At 37.2% G+C, this 19,718-nt stretch overlaps 1 protein-coding gene across 5 annotated transcripts in view; it reads left to right on the plus strand.

Annotated features, from left to right (window-relative positions):
- LOC149298130 (teneurin-1-like) overlaps nt 1–19,718 on the plus strand; it is a 203,459-nt gene that overhangs the window by 167,435 nt on the left and 16,306 nt on the right. For all 5 annotated transcript variants that reach the window (XM_089487772.1, XM_089487774.1, XM_089487773.1 and 2 more), the window contains 3 exons: nt 5,852–6,006; nt 16,153–16,519; nt 17,759–18,269. In XM_089487772.1, the coding sequence (XP_089343898.1) occupies nt 5,852–6,006; nt 16,153–16,519; nt 17,759–18,269 (1,033 nt within the window). The remainder of the gene's footprint in view (nt 1–5,851; nt 6,007–16,152; nt 16,520–17,758; nt 18,270–19,718) is intronic.

Below are 19,718 nucleotides of genomic sequence, written 5' to 3' on the forward strand. Positions count from 1 at the left end.
TTTTTACACAACTTAATCCTTTGACAACTAGGATTACATTGACAACTGGAAGGTTAATAATGCCCCAAATCCACCGCTATTATAAACACATATAACAAGTTGATAGGTGGTAGAAATGTATGCAAATTAATACTTCATTTGCTGTCGTTCCAGATACCTTTGGAGATTTAATTACAGAAATTACTTTTTTTGGAAGGGCACCAGATAATGATATGCTGGTAGATATCCTTCATTAGTTAGGATTGGGACCCTTTGGCAGAATATGTTTGTATGATTCCAAGGGTATATAGTAACTTTAAAAACTTTAAAAAAAAAAATTAATTAATGTATATTTTACAATAATAAATCCACAGAAATAATATGTATAATTAATTTGAAATATTTAGATACAACTTCCTCTGTTATTTGAAGAGTCTTTCTTCATTATTAATGATGGGCCTGGTGGTTGTGACCAGAGCAATAGCTAGATACTTTTTGAGCCCGAGACAAGAATTGAATATTGTGCTCCCCCAGCTATTTTTTACAGAGGTTATTAACACACATATACACATACAGTGCTCTTACATACAGGCTTTACAAAAACCTGCTCATTAACACATATTTACACATACACTTCCCTTACACACGACTGCCCACACACACACTGCCTTTACACTTATATACATACATTGGCCTTACACACTCACCTGCCTTTACACATACCTGTCCATAAACCCACATATACACATACACAACCCTTTCAAACAACTGCCCATACACGCTTCCTTTACACACACCTGCCCATAAACACGAATACACTGACCTTAGACACACCAGTCCATACACACGCATATACACATATACTGCCCTTACACAAGCCTGGCCATTAACACACATGTACACATACACAGTCTTCACAGACCCATGCCTTTACACACACAAATATAGTCACAAACACACACCTGCCTATACACACACCTGCCTATACACACACATATACATCCATATATATAGATAGATAGATAGATAGATAGATAGATAGATAGATAGATAGATAGATAGATAGATAGATAGATAGATAGGTATATACACATACACAGCCCTTGCACCCCTTTCTCACCATTTCTTACATTTCTGAACTTCTATCATCCTCCATTCTGTGGTAGGAGCGCAAGGTGTGTCACTTCAGACCTCTGCTTTGGTGCGCCCTCATCACTATGCGCCGGCTATTGATGCGGAGCGCGAGGGTATGACTTCATATCCCGGCTCTCGGCATCAATAGCCAGCACGTAGTGATTAGGGAGCACGGAAGCTGAGGTCTGAAGTGACAGACCTCGTGCTTCCTAATTGGACACTCGCTGAACAGGGCTGGTTGGGAAGATCATAATCTTGCAGCCCTGAAGCCCGGCTAGATATGCTACAGTTTTCACGCTTAATGGGGAATCGCATTGTTGGTAGCAATGTAATTCACCACAGGGCCCCCAGAACACAGGGCACTTGGGCAACTGCCCAGGGAGCCCGTATGTGTAGACGGCACTTTGTTATTTGATCCTGCAGCTGGGGAAGGTTTCCAAATGCAATAGAGGCAAAAGGGGGGGGGGGTAATCTTGCCCCCCTGTATGTACATAGCATGTCTCAGCATTGAGAAGATTAAACATCCTTTGTAAGGTCTAACTTAACTGCGCATGCGCAGTGAGTTCAATTGGTCTTTATATAGCATCTGCATTTTATTAGGCAGGTCTTCTGCAAAAGGGCAGAGCCATGGGGACAGCCTCTCCCCCGTTCCTTTATTCCGGGGAGAGGGGGTAAGTGGAGGCTTCACCCTTTTGCGGAAGTTCACTGGGAGGCCAGGTTCACAGGAAAAATAGACTAAGAAAAAAGACACATATAGAAGCGCACAAATAGAGAAGACAGAAGACAGAACAACAAGGGGCAAGACAAGAAGCTATGTGGCTATGAGACATTAAAAGAGAGCATGAGAGAGAGTGAATTATTGTGTGAGAGTATATAAGAGAATGAACGAATGTGAGTGACAAAAAAATGTTTACGAATGTAAAAAGCCCTAACAAATTCATCCGAACCAAAAAGGCAGGAAACTTGACGTCCAAAAACGAATGGACCAAAACGAAACCTTAATCTGAATCGTTTTCAGTCAATTTGCGAATATAGTGCTGATTAAAATGCCAGGAATTGCCCGACTATAGTACAGATAATCAGAGTTTGCTTATGCAGATGTAGGGCATTTTGAGATCCAAATCGAAATTCAAAATTACGTGTTTTTAGGTCCTTGCTAAAAAAAATAAATAAATAAAAACCACAAGAAAAATATTGAGGTATATCAATTTGTCAACATACCATCTTTTCAACATTTTTATTGAAAAGCTCCTTGTTTCATTCTTTTTCAATGATACTTTGTGAGCTTTCACATTATATATTTCACTTACACTCAACTTTGCTGGCTGAAATATTCACAGTAGCAATAAAACTCTTCAATTATACCTTCAAAATTCCAACATGAATGTTTCATTCACTGATACTTCAAACGGAAACAAAATAATCTAAAAGTAGAACAGGAACAGAAGATGAATAAAACAATTTTAGGCTGTGCAGCATTTGACAGAGTTTGTCTGATGTGATTCTTGATACCAGAACAATCTGTTCTCTGTGATTAGAATTAAATTGAATGATTCAAATCAAACCCTCAAAATGGTAACAATGCCATTGTCGATCACAGTTTAAAAAAATTCATACTAGAAAATGGACACAGGTTTAATACCTACATTTTTGATATATCTGTACTGTGATTCTATTATGTGATGCTTTTGCAGTGGTGTATCTTGGCTGCCCCCACAACTTACTTCTAGGGCTGCCATCCTTTATGTTGAGCGACATATGATGCTAAATCCAGGCATGCTATATTTTAAAGATAATGCATAGAGTAAGATCAATATTGAGCCTGTGGTGACTAGACACAGTGCTCTATGGTGTATATCAGATAGTTGCAAGGGATATTTTTTAACCCCTAATGGCTTATCGAGCAGTGGATCTTCGGGGAGCCAACAGGGTCTCACCCCTTCAGAATTTCTTAGTCCGGCCAAGGCCAGAATATGCCAGTGGCCCTATGAGAACTTCAACCTGATCTATATTATTGATTGTCTATGATATTGCAAGACTTCAGATTGGTCTAATAGTTTTTACTAGAAGTGGCATAGTGAGTTGGCTACAAGGGTCCCAGATGATGTAGCTACAATCATGCCCCAAATCCCAGGTAGCCTTCCTGCTGTTACATACCCTTCAATCCATTTCGAGACTTGGTGAAGTGAGGTCTGTGCCTTCATATCTGCTAGGGTATATTTACTTAAGATGCTAGAGAAACAGTTAATGCTTTGCCTAAGTGGACCAAAAGTGAAAAAAGTTAAGAAAAAAAAGTATAATTTGCTTGATCTGTCCCTAGATATGTGGCATTTTCATGTGTTAACATACACAAATTCATTATCCTCTTTTGCAGTAGTTCATTTACATACAGTGCCCTGTGGTGATGTCATAAATTGGAGACAGGACAAACATATTAGCATAATATTAGCACAATAAAAATAATCACAGGACTACCTTTAATATTAAGAAAAGTTGTGTACATTTGGTAGTATTCTTTACTTGGATCGGTTTTTATGGCCAAGATTTTTTTTTTAGCAATGTACTATCTATATATGACTATGTTACTCTTATGTCTGGGTATCACAGAGTGTGACCCATACAAGATTTAACAGTCTGCGGTTTTGACAGTTTTGGACAGTGATTTCCGGGGCCTGATTGACAAGATAAAAAGTTATCATACTTCACTGTAGATGCTAAGTGTCCACCAATTAATTGCATTAGCAAATCTTATTTTTAACAGCCGATGCTTAAGAACTTTTATTTAGTTTGAGATCTATTTCCATCTTAACAGCTGTCATAATACTAATTCTGTCCTTGTATAAACTCTTCTACATTCGGTGTTATGTTTTTAAGAACATAGTTTTAGTAGAAGTACCATATAGTTAAAAAGTAAATTATTTTTTATACAAATTGAATTAAGCAATATAATTAAAATGGAAATAGAACAAGGTTTAATGGATGTTAAAGAAGGAAATGAGAATTTAATATGAACACAGCTGAATGCTTTGTGGAGCCGTGAGATGGTTTTCAACACATATTATACTTAACGAAATAAGTAGGTGGAATGAGGATTGGGTTCTTATTTTTAAAGAACAAGAGTATATATGTTTACTTATTGTGAGTTTTTATTAACTTGTAATTACAGGAATATCTTTGAAATCTAGCATCCCATAAATAACTGGATATAAACTTTGTAGAATATAAAGTCAGTTTAAGAGAAAGATTGTCATAGCTAAATTCAGAATTTGTTAGGTGCACTTTTAAAAAAAAAAATATATAAAGGAAGTTCTTGAATCAGTTGGAGATCTAAAGAAAATTCTGTGGAATGTCTTAAGTAGGAAAAGTTATTCTCCTTCTCCTCATTCCACACTTACAAAGGTTACCTTAAACAGTCAACAATAATTCACAATTTAACAATAGGGCAGAGATAACATAATGGGAGTAATAATTGTTAAGATCTAATGAACAATAAATTAAGATGGCTCTTCCAATGTTCAAATGAGCATGACATCTAATACAACAAAACATACACAAATTATACAAGGAGAGATGTGTTTAAGTGATGCAGTTAGAGATTAACTTGGAGTATCTCACTTTATTGGCATTTGTAACATAGGTGTAAGCCCAATAGTTGTGTAGGTGTAAGCCCAATGGCGGCCCTGTCTGGATGTTGTGTGCATCACCCCTCCTGGGGTATTCATTGCCTCACACAAAGTATGCCCTCTATTTTAGAGTAAATTTAGCAGGCTGAAGTTCCTGCCCTCATTTGGGTTGGGTTTTCATGTATGACAGCGGGTTCACTGGGGTCTAGCGCCAGTGTGCGAATTGGCAACTCGGGTGGCGTCAGCCGAAAGACTGCATGCAGGACTCCCCATGAGCTGTACCCTGGGACGTATATCGGCTTCGCCACCGTGCAGGGATTATGTTGATTAGCAGTTTATCAGCAGTTATGGCCGCATTAGTATTGGAGTATTTGAGTTTATATTTACTTTAATAAATCTGTGACCTTTGAAAATACAGCAGGTCCCATGTGTGTTTATTGGGTTACCATGTATGGGCCATACCCAGTTATGCTCTAAGGAAAGTGAAAACTGTAGTAAAACTATACACAGATTACAATTTTGGTTCTATAATACCTATGGAAAAATAGTAATTGCTCCATTTTCGAAATGTTATTTTCTTTAAGGGGTATATATGGTAGGGTGTTTATAAAACCTAATCTACAATACATGCAGTATATGCATTATGATTAGGGTTGTGTTTGCATGTGTGCCTATACATTCCTTTCAGCTATGGAAATTCTGTTCCTAGTATTTGAAAAGGATCCAACCAAAAATGTTGTATTACTTCAGACAAGATAACCAGTGGGGGAAACAATTATCATTTTTTGTGTGTAGAAAATATGCTTTAAGATTAAAATGTCTGAATTGGTTTACTTTGCTTTGCTTAACCCAAGGTTGTATATCTGTGTTACTTATAAATAGCATTCATATTCAGTGCAGATGATAACATATGGCTTCCATTTTTTTAAGTGAATCTTCTTATTAATAACATAAAATTGTTTTTGTTAAAAATTGATTCAGCCAAAGAGTGACCGTCTTTGTATCGATAAATCAAGTAACTAATGAAAAAAGAGTTGGAATTGTCAGAATGTTAACTGGAATAATATTCACAGTGGAGTTCGCTAACTACAGTAAATTCTGCTCTGTCCTAACAGGCATTACTGTGGATGGACACAGCTTCATTTATTTTGTTGATGGCACCATGATTCGTAAAATTGACGACAGAGGCGTGATTTCAACAGTTATAGGCCTTAATGGGCTCACGTCTACTCAGCCACTGAGCTGTGACTCCGGCATGGACATCAGTCGGGTAAGGACTCATCACTGTCCCATTATATGGCTGACAATAACTTATACGCAATTAGCATTCGACTGGAATTAAACTTATAAGGCAAACAATAAAACGGGTTTCTACATGTACTATATATTAATGGATCACAGAATACCTTTGTACATCAATTGTAATGATCCGTTTTTGCTTAAACATTATAAAAGCTGAATTAAATTGAAGCCAACCAAATGTCACTACTGGTCCATTAACATTTACTGAAATGAGAAACAGACAACATCTAGTTTACATTTATGGATCTTAATTATGGATTCTTTTCTGCAACTATTTTGCAGAAAATAGCATAGAAACAAATCCTCTTCTCACTAAAATTATAAGAAAACGATATGTCTGCTTTGTGCATATTGCACCTGTTAGTTATTAGTTATAGAGTAATTTAAAAATGTTTTACTTTTAACTAATGATGGTATTTTATTTGATTATATACATTCCACATACTCTTGAGAAAAAATATGTTTATTTATTAACATTGCGTACATTGCTATTCATCGGGTTGCTTTGCAAATACATTTGTACATTTTATATTGATTAACCCAAAGCAACAACGTGAATCAGGTATAACGATAAATAGAATCAAGTTAGGTGGTGAGTGTTGTTGTTTTATTTAAAATCAGAATATAAAGTGTAATACAGAACTGGAACTTTGTTTCCACTTACTTGTCTATCTATTCAGCAATAACATGCCATATGTTAAAGACTATGATAAGAAAAATTAAACGTTTAAGTGTCTTAAAATGCAGTGGGTGATAGCAACTCACTGGTGATTTTAGATGAGCCTAAAAGCCTCGATTTTTCCACCCCTGTGTTGCATGGTAATATTATGTTGTGCCCTACATTATATTAATAATTTTATATTATTAGTAATACATTAATATGAGTGGGGAGATCATTCAGTAAGGTAGAGGAATATGCAATAAAATGTTTTTTTTATTTTACATTATTTTATTTGTCAATGTGGAAAAATAGTTGGGCTCAAGAAAAATGGCCCCTATATGAATGAATAAATGTTTTGGGGCTCCAGCCTCCTTAATCTTGCTTACATTTAAAGGTTATGACAAAACTAGAATTCACAGACTAAGATGCACAGTGTAATTAAGTATCGCGGGATCTGTTTGCAAGTTTAGATTCTAGAGGAATATATATGTGTGCGTATGTACATACTGTATAAATATATATATATATATACATATAAATATATAGAGAGAGAGCGTAGGATTTATTTTGTTAATTTGTCTAAATCTCTGAAAAGGATGCAAGACCCCTCTGATCATTGAAAAAAATGAAGCAAAAAGCTTATTCACTCCCCCTCTTGTTCACATCCTCTCACACTCTTATTCACTCTTTAGCTCTCTGAATGCCTCCCTACCTTCTTCGCTGACCGCTTACATGTCTCGCAGCTCTGCTTTTTCTCTAGACTCTTCTTCATCTTCTTGTTCTTCTGTCTTCCATCTTCTTTCTTCGTCCAATCTCTGCGGAGATGACCTCACACTAACCGTCCCCAAAATGAGGATGGAAAAACAAGAAGATGATGCAAGAGAAGTTGAGCTACAAAGCCCGGAAGCATTTGATGGAGAAAGTAACAAGCCATTCAGAGGGCATGGGAGAGTGAGAGAGTGAATGTGGGCGTCGGACAAGGAATTTCAATTCTGAATTTAAAATTTCCCCCAATTTCTCTTTAGAAACAAATGGGCAGAAAATGGAATTTGTTGTCTAAAAACAAATGGACAACGATTCGGACACATTTTTCAGCTCGTTTTTGGCCCATTTGCACATGTCTAATATAAGTGTGTAAATATATATATAACAGGACGGTCTATATAACCTGCTTTAATGTTAAACACACATCAAACTTTCACTTTACTTTTAGTTAGATGTAGGCTGTTTTTCTTCTCTTATAATTTAGTAGATAGTTTACTAGGGCTGCAACAACAGATCAATAAAATTGATAATCGATAATGAAAAATGTTGCCAACGAATTTCATTATCGATTAGGTGAATCGATTTTATCGATTATAAGATGAGGGTTTTTTCAGAGCAAGTGTTCTGAAAAATACCCCTCCAAATAGAGGTCGGATAATAACACCCAGATCCCCCGCAGCACTGCAGGGGACCCGGAATCCTCCTCTCTAACAGCCGGCGGGGGGGGGGTAGTTCGGATCTGATTCTTCGGTTCACTCCCAGTTCCTCCCTGCAGTGATTATTAGCCCCGCCCCTTTCTGCTTCCCGGTCCCTTCCTGCGGTCACACTGATGATTGGCCCTGCCACTTTCCTTATAGCGTCCACACTGCTCAGCAACTCATCTAACAGTTAGTATAAAATTAATATTTGGGCTGCTGAAAGTTAGGGGAGGTGGGGTTTATTTAGGGGCAGTTGTGGTTAATGGGGTGTTTAGGGTTAATTTAAGGACAGTCATGGTTAATGGGGTCTTTAGGGTTAATTTAGGGGCAGTTATGGTTAATGGGGTCTTTAGGGTTAATTTAATGCTGAGGGCTGAGAGTTAATTTAATTAGTTAGAGGTAAAGGAGTGCAAACTAAGGGGAATCTAAGTCCTGGGAGCAGTGAAGATTAATCCTGTATTTATTCATAAAAGTATTGTGAAAGTGTGCTGTGAACGAGTCTGTGAATGAGTCTGTACTATGGCATATCTGGGGGCTATAAGGCATATCTGGGGGGTATAAGGCATATAGGGTATATAAGGCATATCTGGGGAGGACAGAGTGGGATATCTGGGGTATAAGGCATATCAGGGGGCACAGTGACATATCTGGAGGTATAAGGAATCTGGGGTATAAGGCATATCAGGGGGGACAGTGGCATATAGGGTATATAAGGCATATGTGGGGAGGGCAGAGTGCCATATCTGGGGGTATGTGGCATATCTGGGAGGCAGTGTGGCAAGCCTGGGCTCAAATGTGCATAACTGGGGGGCAGGTTGGGAAATAAAAACAAGAAATGCATTTTTTTAATCTGCTGTTTGTTTTTAACATCCTGTTTGTTTATTTAATTATTTTAAATAAATTAATAATTGACATTTATTTTTTTATCCGATTAATCGGCCAACTAATCGATTATGAAAATAATCGTTAGTTGCAGCCCTATAGTTTACATTGCAAACCACTTTCCTTTGCCAGGCGTTTTCATGATTTGGTTAAATTGTTGGGCATGGAACATAAAACCTAGGATATGTGATCCACAAATAGGAAAACAGTCTTTATCATCTTGTGCAATATGGTCTGTTTGCAACAGCGATAGCATTTACAGACTAATTAGCTGTATACTCCAAAGGACCTTATGGTTTTTAATAATAAGGAACCAACTCCTGCTGATAAACTGTTTCCTTGTGAGTTGAAAAGTCAACAAAGGCTAGTCATTCTGTACTCATTATTCTTGTTTTAAAACAAGTGGAATGGAAAACAATTCTAGAAAGCAAAATGTATCCCAAAAACGTGAGTGTTCCCAACTTACTTTCTCTAACTTTAACTTTGTCCTGGACATCTGTTTTTTTAATATATTCAGTTTAACTTTTTTGTAAAATAGACTTCATTTTATATATGTAAGTAGATGCCTGTGTGTTTAAGGGTTGTAAATTGCTTGTTTTTTTTATTTAAATATTATTTTATTATATTATTTTTTTAATACACAGTTGTATTTTATATGAGACAAAAAGTGGCATAGGCAACAAACTAACTAGAAGGTGTTGTATTATACCTCTATAAATCCTATGGTGTGAATGAACACAAATTCAGGAATTGGGATCCCTAATTTGTTGCTTTGCCTGCGACGCTATTAATTAAATTTGATATTTACTTTAATGCAAAACTGATAACCATAACAATCATTTTATTTATATTTTGTTTTATACAGATTTTTTACTGTAACTTTATATTTTATCCATTTCACACAACCACTAGATTAGATTCCATTGGAATTCTACAAAACGCCCTAGTAGATAGTTATACCGTGTTACTTGTACCATTCCTTCTTTATCGTAGCAGTATGTAACACTAGTAATAGAGACTGTTTACAACCATGCAGTTCCTCTATAAAGCTACTGTGACAATTAAGGTCACAATATAAAATCTGATGTGGGAATAGGATGACAGCTCCCACATACAGCACAGCAGACATAACAAGGGTAACTGATAATTCCCCTTTAATCCATCTCTGTAAAAGAGATTTAGAGTGTAGCCTCAGCGTAAAATATTAATACAACTAGAGCACATTGGGAAATATCCTTTGCTTGTTTTTTTTTTACAGGGTTGCCCCAGGGGTAAGGTAAAAGCATTATAAAAGCTATACGTGCATGCATTTGTTTTTCGTGAGTTAACCCTTATTCAAGATATATTATTTCACATCCTCCTCTGTGCCTGTTGGAAACATGATGTACAATAGTTTTCAAAAATCCTGTTTTTGTAACTAAAGAAACCCCCAGCAATTTCTCCTTCTTTGACGAATATGCTCTGTACATTCCATGGTCTTCTAAAGACATTGAGCTGTCGATTTACCTTTCATCTGAGAAAATGGTCCTCATGTTTGTAGTGAGCTATGAAAGAACGCTCTGCATCAAAACATTCCTTAAGGACGGCAGCTGTAAGGAATTAAAGGGGATGTAAAACAAAAAGAAAAGCCTGACACGGACAACAGCAAGGGTTTGTTTTTTAATGGAGAAAAAAGTCTGGTTGGAGATGATCTCAGCCTCCTCGTAGTGTTGTTTTACAGAAGAAAGCGCAAGCTGTGTGCTCTGAAGACAGGCACTAAAATTGGACCCCAAAAGGCTCTTTCTAGAAATGCGAAATTGTAGGTAGATCAAATAAGACTCATAGGCTTGGGCTGTTTCAAGACATTCTAGATTTCCTAAAACATAATTTTTATTAGACTTGGGCGCCGGCCAACTCTTCGCGTTCGTCTTCGTGGGGGAAAAAATCTTTGTATTCCGCGAATATTCGCCGTTCCTCTGTTCGGTTCGGGCGAATATTCATGTGCACTCTTCGTGAGGAGCACCCTGCAGGTGACCAATAGAGTCGTTCGCACGGCCCCTTAACCCCTGACGGCGAACCTACGGCTTTCCGCTTCCGTCAACCCCTCCGATGCTGCGTAGATAAAGTAGGCTAGATGGGGAAGGGACCAGGGAGATTTGTAGACGAAGACGAACACAAAGATTCTTCATCTTCGTGTACGTTTTACCACCACTAATCTTCAAGACAAACAATGAAAATGCACTCTTCGTGTTCGTTTTCATGTTCGCCCGAATGCACAAGTCTTATTTTTATATTATACAATGTATAAGTTAATCTGAGCATTAGGAACGCCACAAGTAGGTCAACATTTTAATGTTTTGATTTTAGGAATGATAGCCTATATATTGTTCATTTTTTTTTATGTTTTTATTTTCTTGCGCAGAAAGAAAATAAGTAAAACACTTCACAATTTCAATATTCTCATTTTTAAATCTGTCTTTGCATTGTCACAGCAGAAACCTGAGAGTGCAGGTCTTCAGCCCATAACAAGTGCGTTTCTTTGAGCCACCAGGTATAGTGATTGTAAGGAATCTGTCGTACCATAAACATGTCCAAATGCCTCGCACATTGCAGCTTTGAAATGGGGGCTAAACGTTGAAATACAAAGACATTTAAGGTGCACCAGGGAATGAGACAGGAACCAACTTGGATTCCACTTAATAGACGAGGCCAGAGATAAGGCCCTGATATGCATCAATACAATGTATTGAATCGATTTAACGGAAAATTTGGTACTGGTTGGCACAAGGGATGAGTTGTATAGTATAGTATACCTTTGATATATTACCATATAGGAGTATGAAAGAACAGATGACATAAGTCACATTTTATTTGAAAAATAATGAATATTCACACTTCACATTTAAAGCAAAAAAAAAGGTTAAGGATATAAAAAATAAATTCATGATAGTGCCCATGTATTTGTAAATTCTCATTACATATTTTTTGAGATTCAAGGACTGGAACCAAAAAAATAAACTGAAAGCCATTTAAAAGAAAAACAAACAATAAGAAGTGAATAGCTACTTTAGATTAAAATGTAGAAAATGCAGTTTAATTCTGCTTCATCTATGTAAGGGCTCTTATCTTTTTAATAGAAACAAAGAGCAATCAAACTGAGAAGCTGAGAATTGGAGTGGACTCCTCTAAATTGTAATATGAGTTTGGACAGTGCACAACAGACTGTTATTCGTCAAGAAGTGCCAGAGGGCAGCTTCATTTCATGAAAAAGAAAACAGACAAAATGTTCTATTCTTATTCGGGATAACACATTTTAGATAATATTGGATTATATTAATCTGCGTGTACAAGGCAGGCATACAAAAGAAACAAGATTATTATATTTATGTGTCAGATTGTCATTTCTTATTCTAGCTCTTGTTTTAAAAACCAACTTCAAGTACAAGGTTCCAAGATGTTACAGTACCATCTTGCTTGTTCACAGTAACAATCCACTGTCAATACTAAGACTATGGGGACGGACGTGAAAGGGGCAATTTAAAATGCATAACATGAACTAATTAATAAAGAAAATGTAAAAAATTACACTTCAGTGCCAAATCAAAAAAGAGTTGAATTCACTCACCTTTAATTTTTTCTTGATACGAAAGATGCGATATGTAATAAAAAAACACAAATAGAAAAAAATTTTATATTGTCTCAGCTCAAAGGTTTTAATGGTGCCTTATTGTGCACTCACACATATTCACAGATGATTGTAGTAGTACTGTATCTCAGGGATAGAAATGTCAGGTATCAGCAGTAAGTATCTTTAGGGAGATTTTTTTCAAACTCCACCTGAAATAAATCCCTTTCAATTGAATCAAAAGGATGTAGAAAGCAAGATCCTTAACAAATATACGTAGAATATTTGTAAAATATTGCACAGCTCCAATTCTGCTATGCGTTTTGCCCTTTGTGGCTTTGACCAGGCGGTATATTAGAGAAATGTAATTTACAAATAGTTATAATCCCCAAGAGGATTGAAAATTAAAATCTGTTTTCATGAAGTTTTGGTAATCTGGGATCCAGGAGATGGTCTTGTGATGTTGTGGTGGCCATCTTGGATCTCGAACGAGATCTTACAATATTACGTCGCCCATCTCTAAATCTCTTATTATGCTTTGGTAGCCATGTTTGGCTTTACTTTTTTATATAACTCAATGTCTTTACTTTCTTTTTGGAAACAATTAGTTCTACTTACCGAGAACTCCTTTTCCTTGCTAAGACCCCTTCTCCATAAGTAACTGAAAGTAGTTTATTAAACAGAAAAACAGCAACAGTGTCACCTTTCGCCGGCGGATCTGTCCGGGGGGCTCCGCTGTTGCCGTTCGTCTGTCTCGCGTCCCGCTCCCTCGGGTGGGGACGTCTTCTATGGTGCCCGCTTTCGGGTCCTCCAGTGCTGGTCTCCGCCGGGGATCACCCTCTTCGCCATCCTCTGCCGTCGTGGCGTCCGTCTCTCCTGCCGGGGGTCTGCGGCAGGGGTCCTGGAGAGGATCTTCCCCCGTCCTCGGTGTGCTGGAAGTGCGCACACGTGCACGCCGTCATGGCGGCCGGGAATCCTATACCCGGCAACAGTGTACATCACGCTAGGGGGGCGGGTCCTCCCGCTATTTATCTGATGGGCTAATTATTTGCTGCAGCTGTTTGGCACCAAATTTAAACCCCCTGCTCACTCTAATCTGAGCTCTTTTGTGGTACATACGTTATCACTGTCTCAGTGTGTTATATTCTGATTTACTGGTTTTCTGACTCCTGCTTTGTTCCCGACTACTCTCTGATCGCCGCCTGGATTGACTTCGGATTGATTTTGGCCTTTGCCTGTTTGCTGCCTGCCTCGACCTTGGACTGTGACCTGTTTATGCTATTTGAACTTTCCTGCTGTTGTCCCACTATTCCTCCTACAACTACTCGTCCTGATAGCTCACCATTCTGCAAACGGGACCCGTCTCTCGTCGGATTGTTACACACAGCACAAGCAGAATGGGTCTTGACACCCGTGGGTGAAATCTTGGTAGCTGATGAGTAAGCTATTTGAATGGTCAGGATAAACGAACAAGGGAAGAGTCCTCCATACCTGAGATAGGGCAGACAATACCGATGGTAACCCTGAGGTACCTATTTCAGGTACTAAGGGGCTGTATAGTTATATGCCACCACGGATTGCAGGAAAAGTAAGCTCCTGTTAAAATGCAGTTTACAAGTGCTGTTCTGCTTAATTTAAGACTTTTTTTTACCAAATAAAGCATTAAAATTTCCATTCACAACTCTTTAATCATGTTAACTTTTTAACAATAGGTTACTAGTCCATAAAGAGTTAAATTCATCAGGCAAAATTAGTTTGTGCGTGACATCATTCTAATTTATAGCTTATTCATTCTGTACAACAGTTAGCTGTTCTGTTCACTTGTGTTAAGCAAACAGAATGAAATATGTATGTCTTTGCTGTTTGCAGGAGCTCGGGCTAAAATTGTTGGGTCAAATTTAGAGTCCATGGAATTATGTAAAGAGTAAATATTCACACATACTTATGAAAATTAAACTGGATATTCAATGAAGCTTGCAATATTTTACTCTAAATTTTATATCTAAATATGACTGTTTAGCTGCCAACTCACAGAAATTTACACTTGTATGATAAGTAATTAGAAAAGAATAATTGTACTTGTATGTATGCATTAAGCCATTAATAAAGGTTTTTGAGAACATAAGAAAACATTTTACTTCAAGCTAGTCAATTCATTTGTGGATCTCTCTAAACCAGCTCTTCTTTTATTAAAAAAAGTTTTAACATAGCCATATGAATATAAGGTAAATGAAGTCCTAATAACAGTAAAAATGCTTTGTAGATGATGCATAGTTGCATTTTCTTTTTAATTATATGAATTTTTGAGATTCAGTATGTATACACAGCTATGTAGAGCTATGACTTCACAATTGTTTGCCATTTTTTAAGCTAAGCAACATATGATTATATATCAGGTCATGTTGTATGAAAGAAAGAGTTTGTAATCAGGACAGGACCTGGGATTAAAATCAGTTTAGGCACTTGAAAGCCAGTGGCTGATAAAATAACGTATGCCTGCTGGAGACACTCGGCTGCTCATCGCACGTTCATATTCTCAAACTACGTTGACATGTTTTATGGTTGCACAACATAGGACTAGATCTGGCTCACAAATGACAGTGATGATACTGGGCATTTTCTGAACAGTCCAGGCCTGTTTGCACTGTATCAACTGAAATGCACAGCCCTGTAGTAAAATAAATTACATTGTAGATACCCCAGGGTTATTATTTTTTATTTGTTAACTTTGCATTGGGTCACATCTTTTAAAATACCGTACATTCTAAAACAGACGCTCCACTTTAGCAAGTTAGTAATGCTAGAAAGTTATGCACTTTGTATATGTGGCTTACTGTTTATGCAATATGGAGGCAATCACATGGCCTCTTGTCCTAATGGAGAAAATAGCATTTTGGCCATCAGTTTCCTTATATGCAGACTGCATATCCAAACGTTCCTCAGGGGGTACACGGAGCCATGGGCACAGGCCATCAATAACAGATTCTCTCTGTGTCCCTTTTAACAGTTCATGTTACTGGTCAGTGTTCAGAATGGGACTCTTGGTCTGTCTACAAAGTTTTTCTCATGCTGTTCTTTAGCCTTAAAACCGTTGACCTGTGAAACCTGCCCCATGAAGTTGGGTTTTTGTTCTGATATAGTGCTCATCATACACATACACTGCAAAATAATTTCTGACTTTGAAATGATATCTTATATAACTAAACGATTTTAATGTTTGACAAAAGATCGTTTATTACACAACTAGAGGTTAATGATGTATATTATGGTTGAGAATCCCCAGTTTGTAGATTATATTGTAATTACAGCCTGTCGAATGGTGAGATATCATGTTTTGAAAGTTACACGTTTAGTCCAGACACCGCATGATTAAGTTATGACATAAGATGTTATGACATAAGATGTGTGCCAACGGAGGCACAGACCTTTGCTCCACTATGTATACTATAGTATTTGTTCATCAATGCTGGCAGTCTAACAATAAATAATTTTGTCTTATGGCAGGTGCGACTAGAGTGGCCCACAGACCTTGCAGTCAACCCCATGGATAATTCATTGTATGTTTTGGACAATAACATCGTGCTGCAGATTTCTGATAATAATCAAGTTCGAATAATTGCTGGCCGGCCCATACATTGCCAAGTTCCAGGTATTGACTACTTCCTTGTCAGCAAAGTAGCAATCCATTCCACTTTGGAATCGGCCAGAGCCATCGCTGTATCACACAGTGGAGTCCTGTTTATTGCTGAAACAGATGAAAGGAAGATCAACAGGATACAGCAAGTCACCACAAATGGAGAGATGTCCACTTTAGTTGGGGCCCCATCCGACTGTGACTGCAAAATCGATCCAAACTGTGATTGCTTTTCAGGTCAGCACCATTACCCGATTTTATTATTTCTGTAAAAAATGTGGTTTTTTTTGTTTAAAGACAAAACCTTTGACTACGAAATTGTGGAGTATCCAGCTCCTTGGCTAAACAATAACTCCTAACATGCTCCTCCACTCATAGGAGGCTCAGAAGCATAAGTGTTAGGAGTGCTGCAGTACTTGTGTCCTGCTTTATAGATTTTATATGACTTTTTAATGCCATGAATGGTTAATTTACCAATCATGATATTCCATAAAACATAACTATTTCACTATCCAAAATCATAAGTAGGCAGTTAATTTATATTACTCCTCACACAGATACTGCTCAGCAAAAAACACAAAGCTACATTTTTAAGTCATTGCTAGGGGAAGCTTTTTTCTAATAAATTTTTTTATTTTTAAACTTTTTTGACTGGAAATCCTCTTAAGTGGTCTATTTTGTGACCAGTCCTCACCCCTCATGATGTAATTTTATTTTTGTTTATCCCTCTGCTCACTTACATCCTTACAGCTGCTGATCACAGAGTTAAGCCTCTGCAGCCCTCCATTGCTGATCGCTGCCAATGTGATGAGTCAGAAGGGGTAGGGGCTCATCAGAGATCCCTGCAGGGTCTGGACTGACCCTCTGGGAGCTTTTTCTCTCACGGTGTCAGCCATGCTGTCCATGATGACCTGGCCTCCCGTGTACCAACGGGCAATGTCCTTGACAGTACAAAATATTGATTTTATAATAAATCCTAAAACTATGAAAATAGAAAACCACTCATACGCCTAACAGATCATTCAACAGAGTAGTAACATGCACTTATTGTAACTGATGATCAAACATACAGATTTTGCAAGGTTTTATGCAGTTAGTGAAGTTAATAACATTTCCAGTCCATTTGAATAATAGTGACAAATACATTTTTATTGTAAGCTGAATTAATGCCTTGACATTATTGCGTTACTAAAAAATCCTACAGCAGTCTTGGTACTGGATGTATCATCAGAAATAAAGAGAATAATTTGAAAGCCAGCAGGGCTTTGAATCTTTAAAAGTTGGCATCGCTGGGATAATTGTATCTTACTGATAATCTTTATAGGTACTGGTTTAAAAATACAGTATTTGCAATAATGCCTAAAAATGGATTTTAAATATTAAATTACTCTCTCATGTTTTACAATATTTCCTTCTTTGTTGTTGAGGAGTAAATACAAATTGCAGACGAATAATAATTTTATTTTTTCCATTTAGGTGATGGTGGGTTTGCAAAGGACGCTAGGCTAAAAGCACCTTCGTCGTTAGCTGTGTCTCCAGATGGTACACTGTACATAGCAGATCTTGGAAACATACGAGTCCGTGCAGTTAGCAGAAACAAACCTCACCTGAATTCTATGAATATTTATGAAGTTGCTTCACCAGCAGATCAAGAATTATATCAGTTCAGCACAAATGGGACACACCTCAATACACTCAATCTTATAACTAGGGACTACGTTTACAATTTCACCTATAATAGTGATGGAGATATCACTTCCATCACCAGCAGTAATGGTAATTCTGTGCACGTCCGCAGAGATGCTGGAGGAATGCCTCTATGGCTGGTGGTACCAGGAGGTCAGGTCTATTGGCTCACTATCAGCAGCAATGGGGTTTTGAAAAGAATTTCTGCTCAAGGCTACAACCTTGCTCTAATGACCTATCATGGAAACACGGGACTTCTGGCAACAAAAAGTAACGAGAATGGCTGGACTACTGTTTATGAGTAAGTAGAGTGTATTGCATATACAGTATCTATGCCCGTGGCTAGTTTTGATGGTGTGAGTTTTGTGTTCAGCAAAAAAAGTTTGCTTTCCATAGATTTCTCCACAGCCAATATTCTGTCTAAAGCAAGGACAGTTTTCGGAAGGGTCACTTTACATTGACCTATTTTCTATTTCAGCAACTACAGAATCCTGGGTTGTATTTGAAGGACATTGTTTTTTTTAAGGTGGTAATGACCAGATAATGTATTAAATAGGTATGCAAAAACTTAATATAACAATCACAATTATTTATATATTAAATGTGTATTGCTTTTGTTTTCAAGGATTGATTATAATTGTGTTAAATAAGGGTTCTGTATGCATACCTATAGTAATGTTAAACATGAATAATATAATATAATAATATACTATATTCATGGTTTTACAGTTTTAGGGTTATTCTGCACATAAAGCATACAGAAATGAGCACTGCTCTAAGGATTATATGTTCAAGTTCTCAAATGGTTGAAGCTGACATTAAAAATACATGAAATACCTTTACATAGGCACAGTAATTAGCCAACACAACTCCGTAACCTTATTTGCAAAAACCTTTTCTCTGCTTGAGTACTCACGTTATTTTAGAAACTGACAATAGCACATCAATGTAGAGTTGAAATACTTAGTACTGTTTTTACCTAGAAGGTTTATAATCAATAAAATGTGATAAAGTGCTAGTAATCCATCCATGGTGTGATATAGTGGAAACCTTCTAATGCTTCTTAGACATATTGCTTCTCATATTTTTTAGCATAAATTTAGCAATACAAGCTTTTATATAAATAAAGCAGAAACTGAACCATCCATTATTAATCGTGTTAGGGTCAGTGAAGAATTAGAAGATACCGTTCACACATTCCAGTCCCTAAGAACCACATGCAAACATCATTTCCAGCATAATACTGGCGTAGTAGCAATTCTTGTGTAAGGGACCACTATAATAATCGGGAAGCCTTAAGTGAAATTGCTCATGCATTTGCTTTCATCTTTCCCTGTACCTGGGGACATGTGTGCAGACATTTATATTTCCAGGATGTTGGAACTTATTGATTGGCGGCCTGAGTATATAAAAGGTACTTCAGGTTGTTATTTTTAATTGCTGCCGTAAAGTGTATTCAATGTTTTAGGAATACATTACCCACCTCTGCTTTCAACTATACCATAGGAGGAAGAAGCAGCTACAGTACTCCATGTGTACATCTCTCATATGCCACCTTCATTGCTTTCTGTATTATTGCACATATCACAAGACTTGTTTCTATGTTATTCCTATATTCCAACATTCAACAATAAGACAGCTCCTAAGGTGTATAAAATTATGGTACACCTCTTGTGATACTTCCCCTTTCTTTTATTTGGAATCCCAGCTCTTGAAATGTATATATATAGATCAATTATATGTATATGAT

This window comes from Sceloporus occidentalis, unplaced genomic scaffold (genome assembly GCF_023333645.1).
Source record: "Sceloporus occidentalis isolate IW3139 unplaced genomic scaffold, rSceOcc1.0.p SCAF_34, whole genome shotgun sequence".
Taxonomy (NCBI): Eukaryota; Metazoa; Chordata; class Lepidosauria; order Squamata; family Phrynosomatidae; genus Sceloporus; species Sceloporus occidentalis.